The 10730-nt window shown below is 37.1% G+C and overlaps 1 protein-coding gene across 2 annotated transcripts in view; it reads left to right on the top strand.

Annotated features, from left to right (window-relative positions):
* The window catches only part of LOC136828911 (uncharacterized), a 53590-nt gene that overhangs the window by 19052 nt on the left and 23808 nt on the right, over positions 1-10730 (top strand). The window contains exons 6-8 of one of the 2 annotated variants that reach the window (XM_067087232.1): positions 75-1655; positions 7865-7945; positions 10366-10461. In XM_067087232.1, the coding sequence (XP_066943333.1) occupies positions 75-1655; positions 7865-7945; positions 10366-10461 (1758 nt within the window). The remainder of the gene's footprint in view (positions 1-74; positions 1656-7864; positions 7946-10365; positions 10462-10730) is intronic. The other variant, XM_067087231.1, reaches the window with a different exon arrangement.

Here is a 10730-nt window from a genome sequence, read left to right as displayed (position 1 = left end):
GGCCACTATCATAAAATGAAATCATGTGTGATGATCATTGTCATGTTACATTAATAGAATATGTCGTTTTCCAGTCTAAAGAAGCTGTATGCACAACGGAAGTAGATATAGCAAATCTAAAAAATAAACAGTATATTCGTAGGTCTTATCAGAACACCATGGAATTTACCAAAGAGCGGCAGTTGGAAGCAGATGTTGTTGATTTTACTGCTGTTAATATTGAGGAAGATGTTGAAAAAGCAAAACGTGGAGGAAAAACTAACGATGGAAAGCCAAAATTGCATGGGGCGGTTGAACAGTTGGCTTTAAATACGCTTACTAGTCAGGATTTAGGTGACACTTCAAGAGTCCAACGGATTTTCACTGAAGAAAAAGAGATGAAAACAGATAAGTGTGATAACATTGTACCAAGGACCCCTCCTGAAAAACCACCTCGAAACATTAAGGAAGAGGTGTCCATAGATAAAGGTGCTGAATTTGTGGCTATATCCATTCCTCGTTCTCCTGGACAAGAGAGTAAACACCTTAGAAATCATGGAGACACTTCTCCAGGTAGATCTGCATTGTCTAGATATTCAACATTTTCTCCTCAGTCATCAACTCTGAGTACAAAAGGACATTCCAGAAGTAGATCTGAAACGATAAAGGCAAGTCAGTTACCCTTATGCACGGATTCCAGTAGCAGCCCAAAAAATCATCAGAAAGACTCAACTAGTACATCCAAGAAAGCTGAGAAAGATCGACATTCCAACCAAAACAACAGGAAAGACCACAGTTCAAGCTCAACTTCTAAGTACATGCCACAAGAGAGATCGTTACACAAGTCCTATCAAAGTTCCAGAGCACCAATGAAGGAAACTTCAATTTTTTATTCTGATAGGGAGTCAGACTCAGTTGTTGAACCAAATAATGACAGAGCTGTCACAATTTCTGGTAAACCACCCTCCTCTAATAAGCGATGCCACACTCAGCCAGTAGTGTTGACGTCAACACTAACAGTCGATAATACATTTCCCAGAAGAAAACGAGATAATCATAGGAAGGAGAAAAAGGGTGCTGGTGATTCAGCTTTGTCATCAAAAACTGAAAATGTGCCTGTGTCAGGCAATGAAAATGGAAAACCATGTCCAGATGACAAACATGTTGAAATCAGCGAAGAACTTTTACCAGATGGACGTAAAAGCCCTGTACCTATGGGACCTTATAACAGAATGCTAAGAGAACTTAGCTTTCATTCAATCATGAAGAAAAAATCAGCAAACAACAGTAAGGAAACTGATCCCATACCATCCTCTTCATTTTATAGGACTGATAGTAGCAGCAGTCAGTTGTCAGATGTTAGTACTTCTAGTATAAAAGAGAGCAAAAGAAACTTGAGCGCTCCAAATAGTTTACAAGTGCCTTGTGTAAAATTTACTCCCTCTGGTGAAATTCCTATTCCTGAAAATGCCATGAAGCCAAAGTGTGAAGTTAGAAAATCAACTTTTTTCACGCATGAGGAAGATGATTCACTTCTGGAATATAAGCCTTTGGTATGTAAAGGTGGTTCACCCAAACATGACTTTCTCGAGGACCCTGAAGTGCAGTCATTGTCACCTTCATCACCAAGTTCTGATGTCTTTTGTGAGACCCATTCAGATCAGGAAGGCTCTATGGTAAATATGAATATAAGTAAAGTAGATTTGTTAATTCTCCTAATTCTTCAGCAGATTCTTGCATAGAACAGCTATCAATGCGATTTTGACAAGATTTCTGTAGATTTTCGTTTAAGAGTATGATGGTCTGAGGTGTTATGTCAGAAGCTCAAAAAAACACAAATTCATGGTACAGTCCGACCTCTTTTAACCAGCGCCCTTGGGACCAGGCCACTGCCAGACCACAGAAAATCCCAGATGACAGAAATCACGCCTAACCCCCCCCCCCTTTGTAAACAAAATCTTGCCAGCTCATTTCACATATATATTGTTGTGTTATGAAAAGTAGAACAAAGCTTATAAAGAATCACTGTCATTCATTAGGTTTAGTTCCTTTTGAAAATTCTGGCCTGCTCCATAAGCACCTCCCCGGAAATGCTTGCACAGTACCTTCACTGTGGTGGAGCTTAAACCACTTTATAAGTGCACTGTCAAATTCTGATCTGGTACCTTTCAGTGTTTTCTGGCACTTCAAACTTTTCGCTGCTTTTGTTTAAAAAATCACACACACACACACACACACACACACGCAGGTATTTTATTGGCCCCCGGTTAGGTTGTTACAATGACAGATCTTCATTTGAAAAAGTCAGACGATACAGCTGTATTAAGAGTAATGATAATTTTAATAAAGCCATTGTTTTACATACTGTATGCAATTGTATTTCATACATTATTGGCATATATTTTATCATGCAATTTATGAACATAGCAATCAGGTGCCATTTGCATTCTGGTAATGTTTACATTCTTAAAATCATCAGCTGATTGCATTTAACTGACAACATCACAGCCATTAGTTGCTAAATGAAACACATTTCGGAGATTCATTTTTTTTAATAAATGGTCAAAGCTGGGTTTAAAAATGCAACTTATTTTATTTATAAATGTAGTAAATTTAAGGAAATAAAGGTGGTTTCACCAGTATTGGATGTTGCTTTTGCCTCTTCCAAAACGTTTTGTGGTCTGAACATTAATGTATTCGTTTCTTCAGCCACAGCTACAACTGTAAATATACTGGTATGCTATACTTTCAGAACACTTTTGTTTCCATTGTTGGAAGGATGAATAAAAGTTTATTTCATTTTTGTTTATGGCAGTCACCATTGAAAGTTAGCAGATTTTTAACAAATTAACAGCTGTAACACAACCCTTAATTAACGTGTTAGTTGCGGTAACTGTCATCAGCAGACGGCTGTTTCTTGCTTCAACTGGTAGTACTGTCATGTATATGCCAGTGTCTTGCATGCAGTAGTAAGGTGTTAATTATAAGAAATAATAGTGACTGTGACGCAGTAAATAGAAATGGCTGTTTCTTGCTTCAACTGTTTAGTCCTGATGTAAATGTATGAAGATTTGCATTTAACCTGAACATTTGCTTCTAGGCCTATTTATTAGTTAAAAGCAAACTCAGATATAACATGCCTCATCAGTGGTATACAGGCACTCCCTGGTCCCTGGCGGGCTCAGTTATCAGCGATCTGGTTTTTCGGAGCTTGTATAGTGACGAAAATTGGTGAATTTTGGCACCGATATGCGCAGATTTCCGCTTATCGGCGCCAAACAATTTTAAGACATTGCATATCTAAACCAGTGTGAACCATGATCTCTCAGTCATACAAACAGCATAAAATGAGGCATCTTCTTGAGTAAATTACAAATTGACATAAAGTTTTCATTATAACATGCAGACTTGACAGCTAATCCTTAAATGTAAAATATGACATCACTGGAATGTTGAATTTCTATTTGGTCAGCAGGTCTCATTCTCTTGCTCAGCTAGGACATTTCAGATGATCCATAGGACATGCCCTGTGCCACGGCTTGCAACGAAAAGTGTGAGTTAGGACATGATTTCTGTCTCTCGCTGATAGGTTTGATTCGCTCTATTGTTGGCATTTTTTTCTTTCATATTTGTGAGTGTTCTGTTGCTCATTTATCCCCTCAAATTCTCACCGACGTCTTGTGGTTTCGTTGAAGATGGGCTGATGAAGCCCCATCCCTCTGTATATTTGAAGCAAGCCCATGTTGGTTTATATAGTTATGGCTTCTGTTATTTGTAATCTGTGGAACCAGGCTTCTCTATGCATGATTTCTGTGCCTTTTAATAATTCCTCCTGTGTTGGTGTACGGTGGGTGTCTGCATAATGTTGGAATACTGTATACTGTAGCCTCTTGGTTGCAGTGAGCTTGCAGTCATCATTATAGAGTGGCAGTGGTGTATTGGTGTGACTTACCTAGCAATTGCTGAGGGCTTGACATGTCCCTTCGGCACATTTAAACTTACATACTACGTTGGCAGACATCTCTCTGTGGGAGGTAGAGGGTGCTTTTCCACAATATGAGGGTGCTGACTAGGTTCAGGGAGCAGTAGACTTACAAGGAGACAGACTTATTTTGATCTGTAGGTGTGTCACTGTAGGTAGTTATCCTTTTCATGGCTTTGGCCTTATCCTTAAACTTCCTCAGAGGTGCTGATGACAGCCCCCTTAGCCTACTAAGTAGGACCATTAGCTTTCTTTTTATAACCTGTGAAGACCAAAGGACAAAATATCAATGACAGGGGAGTGTAAAGCCCTATTCTTAGCTCTCATGTAGCTTCTCTGTCTCACTGGAGACACAAAATTTTGTGGTAAAGATCCCTTTAGGTCATTGGATGTACCGGCAGTCCCCGGTTATTGGCGAGGGTTCCATTCCGATGGGGTGACAAGAGAAAATCGCCAGTGACCGATTTTCGGCACTTTTTCAGAGATTTTCGATGCTTATCAGCGCCGATAAGTGCCAAAATTCACTGATTTTCAGTTATTGGCGCCTCTGTTATGTATGTGTCAGTGCCAATACATGATTATCAGCACCGATAAGCGGAAATCAGTGCATATTGGTGCCGAAAATAGCCGATTTTGATCACTGGACAAGCGCTGAAAAGCCAGATCGCTGATAACCGAGCTCGCCAATAACTGGGGACTGCCTGTAAAAGGTTTTACTATAATCATAATTTTCAATTCCCTCCTCCCCTCCCCTCCCCTCCCCTCTCTCTTCAGGCATAGGAAAGCACAGAAGAATGAGAGATGTCTCTCTTGTGGTCTGATGGAGTTAGCTAGCACATCTACATTGGGATCTTTCTCTCCATTTTTCAGATTGATGGTTTTGAGTGCATTTTGCACAGATTGAGACTGAATGATTGAGGGATTTGAATAAGAACATGAATTTTGTAAAAACATTGTTTTCCACTGTGTACTATTTTCCTTTTGAGGGGATTTCAGTATAAGGATGCAGCCCCACTTTGGCTGATTGCACCTTTCACTGTCATATGGATGGGGCAACCTCATCGCCCAATTGGGAAAGTGCAAGTAATATTTGAAATCAAGTGAGCAGGATAATATTAACTCAGTAGCCAAGGCAGTGAATGTCATGGAAAGTAGATTTACATTAATTTAGCAGCCAGTTTACTTTGTAACAAACTTTTTTTACGAGGAGAAATGTTTTTAAATGCTGGACAGATGATTCATTGTGGAGACACAGCTGCACATATAACTAGAATGTGACTTGCACATAGAAGGTATCTACATGTCAGCTAGAGAATACCTTAAGGGCAGTCAAAAATTGTTTCCTGTGTAATGAAGCATTACGCATGCACAAAAATATGTTGAGTTATTCACTATTAAGAAACATGACCTCCCGGTTACATAAAGTAAGTCACCAGCAGTTATTCGCTAATACTGCACCTGAACCTGAATATGTGGCCTAAGCTGAGTTGATGGAGAAGGATAATTCACTGGTTGCTTAGTTTATGACTTCAGGTTTCACATGAGTCAACTAACATGGCTTTGCTATCGTGGCTTTGGGAACGCATACCTATGAATTGCACTTTGATGTGCCCCCTTCCCCACCAAAAAAATACTTGTGGTTCTAAAAAGCAATTAAAATACTTTAACTATCCAAGCTGAGGCCCCTCCCCCTCCAAATATAAGTACTTTATGGCGGGTTTGTAGGTATGCATAACCCCCAGACTGAAGGGTACCTCCCCCATCCATGCTTGTTCTTAAAGGCTTGTATTGTTGCCCCCATTGTTCCTTTTATGTTCATGGATACCTGTGCAGAATGGCACTGGCTAGAGTTCTTACAGAGCCATATTCAACAAGCACAGGTTAACTAACAGGGCTCATTATTTCCTACTGAGGGCAATACGTGTTACTAAAACACACCTAAAAACTCCCAGAAATGATTGTGACATTTCTAGAAGACTGTTATAATGAATAAATGACAGGGTTTATGGAATAATGTGTTATAATGAATAAATGACAGGGTTTATGGAATAATGAAACAATTAATATTAAACCCACTTTATGATTAAGGCAATCATCAGTACAAAAACAAGTATTGTTAACCTGTCTGAGAATTAGACACACTTGTAACAGCTACTTAATGGCCACCTCTCGTGACCATGTTCCTGATTGTAGACAGTGGAATACAGCATTAGTAATAAAACACATTTTATGTCAATGCTGAAATTTAAGTTGACTGTAAACGAATAAGAATTAAGCACAAATCTCTTACAGCATTAAATATTGCCGGAATCTTCAGCCTTTTTCATCTATTACAAATTAAAAATTAAGAAAATTAAGATTTTAGACCTAGTGGTCTGGTTATATTGTTTTTAATAATATATAGACTAGTTGGAAGTCAAGGAGGGTTATCATGACCCAAGCCTTATACACCTGAAAAGAAGAATTATTTATTTGTTCACTTGACATTACAAGAATTATATTTTTTGATTTTTGATAGTATGCTTTAACCCGTTGAGGTCGGCGAGGGTGGGTGTCAAAATCTGTCAGCACCAGAACACTCGTCCTTCACTGACTTTGCAAAAATACTGAGGAATAATTTTCTTTGATCGCTCTGTGTAATCTTATACTTTTTTGCTGCGTTAATGAATTTGGTGTCATTTTAAAGCTAAAGAGTTGATCTGTATCATGATATTTTTAGAAATGCAAAAAATAAAAAAATGAACATTGATATCACAAGTAAAATTTAGCCAAAATGAAAGCATTTTTGCTACTGTTAATCAGAGAAAAGAGATATCCAGTTTCTGATTACACAGTGTAAAAGTATGATAAGTTGCCTTTCCAATGATAGAAAATTCGTTACTATTTGAGCTTCATATGGTGTTACAGAGCACAGTCCAAAAATGTAAAATACAGTTTGCATTCTGTGAAATAATGTTTTGTCACATTTTAAAAATTTGCCATAAATCATAATATGTATAGTATCAGCAAGCATCCATCCACACACCAAATTCAGATTTTATTATGATGCCTTTTTTGCAGTTTTTGGTGAATTTATTAGAAAGATATCCTTCGATGGTGACTGTAGCTACCATCAGAATCTCAGAGGTTGAAAAATGGATGATGACTACAGTATAGTCATCATCAGAATCTCAAAGGGTTAATACGCAAATACTATAATGTATTGTAGTTTAGAAATAGGCTTAGTTGTTGCAAAGTTTGTTTTCTCTCCTAAAAGTGCATGGTTACTGGTTGAAAGCAGGTTTTTTTTTTCAAAGCATTTGACCAGTATCCACCATATTGGAGCTTCTTTATGAAGAAAGCAGGAAATGCTTTACAACTGCAACTTGTTTTATACTACTCAGCCATTGGCAGAGGCTAAGAACCTGAAGTTTTTACGTGCTAAAAGTTTTGTAGCTTTTGGAACACATCATTTTGGGTGTGTAATATTATTATTATTATTAGCAAAGTATGTCCTCAGTGATGACCATGAAATATGTGGCAACAGATTTTCCTAAGTTGGAATGATGGCTAAGGTCTAATTGCGGCTGCTTAGTAAACATCATTTTATAATGTGCTGTAAAATTAATATTACTATAGATATGGCATTTACTCTAGCCTTGACCAGTGTAAAGTAATTATTTTAATGTGAGTCACATACAGTATTAGACAGAAATAATTTTTACTGTGATTTGTTAATTCAGTCTTTTTAATACATTAGTTGATAAAAAAAATATTACAATAAAGCATAAGCACCATTCCTGATACTTGGAGTACCGTTTACACATTGTATACTCATACTGTTTGATTAATTCAGAATAATATAGTGTGTTTATTTCTACTGCTAATAGCTTGGCCTTCATGAAAATTTTATGGTTTTCACAGTGGTTTGCAAAAAGTACGGAAGGAGGGAAGATCTACTTCTATGAAGAATCTGGGTCCAAGAGCCAATGGAAATTGCCTGAGGTAAGAATATGTAGCCAGGTTTTTTTTTTTCAAGCACTTTTGGCTCCTTGCTTTTGATAGTATATGCAGTTGTGTGTAAATCAAAATTTATTTGTATAATAAATTTCCTCTTATTTATGTAACAAGTCGAACATCTTACGCAAATTGATGTCACCGAGGTATTTCATTTCCTCCGTTCATATTCTCTTCCATCTGACTTTTTACCCTCTCTAACAATTGTTTCAAAGTGCAACTGTGAGGTTTTCCTCCTGTTACACCTCTCAAACCTCCTTACCTTCAATTTCTGTTTCAGCGCTGAATGACCTCATAGGTCCCAGCGCTTGGCTTTTAGCCTAAATTCTACATTCTATACAGTATTCTGTTGTCTTACTCATTTACAGTGCTGTGCCTTAATTGTTAATTTGGAAAAAATTAATCAAGTGGCCACAAAACCTCTCTACTCATAGGCCTAGAAAGAGCTTTTGCTTAAGAACATGGCAGAGGGCAATTTATCTTAAAAAACAAGCAGGTTCAATTTCTGCTTGTTACTGCATAAGTGGAAACTTGCTGAAGCCATTTTAGACAGCAATTTGAGTGCAGCAAAATTAGGACACTGTTGCAAAAAGTATTCTTAAGCTTGTTTTGAATTAGGAAAGCCTACAGCCACTGCATTATTGGCTGGAAGGTAGAAAATTTCAGTTAACTCATGCCATAATGGCAATGGTATTCTGGTTTTATTTTCAGAATACTCTGCATATTTTTATCATTTTTTCATGAGCATACAGATCATTATAAATGTTCAGTGACTGGACACTTTCAGGACTATTTAGCTAAATAACTCATTGAACAAAAGGTTGAAATCCCATTTAGCTCCCACCAGCTTTAGTGTTGATGACATACATATGGCGGAAAATGTCAGCCTAGGCATAGCTTTTTTTCTTTGTTTGTCATCGGAACAATACTTTAGATAGAATGAATAAAGAAAGGTTACAGTAAAAAAGTAATTTTGACTAAAATGGGATGAATGTGCTGAACAGAAGGCCAGTGAAATAAAAGATCTGGCAAATCAGCAGCCTAGCGCCATTGGTCCATGCTACGTGTTTGAGCAGCAAACAGTATTAAGGGTTATTTTTTAGTTTATGAATGTAGATACTGTTTTGGTACCGTAGCGAAGTTATTTTTATAGGTCTGCAAATGAAACTACATAGAGTAGAGTTTAAATGAAAAGAAAATCCTGTGGTTTGGAGAGCTTGTGAGCATAGGTCTAGGTATAACCTGGGCTGTACTAATGGGATAAATCATAAATATTGAAAATTAATCATTGTTTTGTTTGACTTGAGTAGACTGTTGGATACAAGCTTGATTTGGTGTATTTGTGTTTTCATATTATACAGTAAACCCCCTGTATTCTCATTCTCACTATTCATGGATTCCTTTATGGAACATATTTACACATTATTTGCGGAAAATTCACCCATTCGCAGTATTTTTCACTTAGAAACATTCATTAATTACTGTATTTTCATATTTTCATGACTAAATGCACTTTTTGTGATAAAACTATTAAAATACTCAGGTATAATCATTTTTATTTTTTTTTGTGTTTGAACTATCAAAATAAGCAGTTCTAAGTGTTTTTAGAGGGGTTTTAAGTATTCACAGATTTTAGCTATCTGCATCCCCCGTGAATACAGGGGTTTACTGTAAATACAGATCGGCATGTTATGATTTACATAAGAAGGGACAAGGGTTCTTTGTACATATATAATCGTTCAAATATGTTATTGAAGAAATAGTTTAATATGTATCACAATAAGCCAATTGTACTGGAAACGTCGATCGTCAGCCAATCACACGATTCTTATGCACGTGCCACATCTTCACCCCTGGGTGGACAGATGAAATGAAACAGACTGCAGGCAGGCCCGATTATCGGTGATCTGGTTTTTCGGGGCTTGTCTAGTGATGAAAATCAGCAATTTTCTGTGCCGATATGTGCTGATTTCTGCTTATTAGTGGTGATACATACCTAACAGAGGCTCCGATAACTGAAAATCGAAAATTTTCAGCACTTATCGGTGCCGATAAGCCCCAAAAGTCGCCGATTTTCACTTATCGTCACTCTGTCAGAACAGAACCCTGACAATAATCAGGGACTGCTTGTATAGTCAGTCTTCCCTAAGTATATTGAACATTTGGGAGTCAAAAAAATTATTCTTTTGTAAAGAGAAACTTGGGCAGTGGATATTCAGGTACAGTAATATTTTCTGTAACTTACCATTTAGTTATGCAAGGTGCCCCAAGCCTTACTATTTATATTGAGGTTTTGATCACTTATGAGGTATTGCAAGGAAATCATTACATAAATTTGTTACTATAGTGTCCTAAAAATCTCTTGCTCATCATGTGCAGTAACTTTTGTGGTTTTTTTTCATTTACAGCATGAAGATATTGATGATTCACTTGACGGAAAGGAAGCTTGTAACAGGCCCTTGTCACCTGAGAACCGTAGAATCTCACTCTTGGGCGAGAACCTGGTAAGTTGTTTAAGAAACGTATTGTATGTAGTAGTTCTTAACAACCTTTTTGAGTCATGAATCTAGTATGGTGACCTGCATTTATGGACTGAGTTCCAAGTCTTTTTTTAGTAATTTTGGTGACTGAAACTTGGGTTAATGATATAAACAACTAAATATTTTTATTATATAACTACAGTAGAATTTAAATAACAGATTATCCAATAGAAACTAATATGCAACCTGCTTTAGGAAGGACAGATGACCTAAAGCAGGTTGCATTGATTTTA

Source organism: Macrobrachium rosenbergii, chromosome 43 (assembly GCF_040412425.1).
Source record: "Macrobrachium rosenbergii isolate ZJJX-2024 chromosome 43, ASM4041242v1, whole genome shotgun sequence".
Classification (NCBI taxonomy): Eukaryota; Metazoa; Arthropoda; class Malacostraca; order Decapoda; family Palaemonidae; genus Macrobrachium; species Macrobrachium rosenbergii.
Note: the sequence above shows the minus strand (reverse complement) of the source record. Positions and strands in the feature narration are given on the sequence as shown.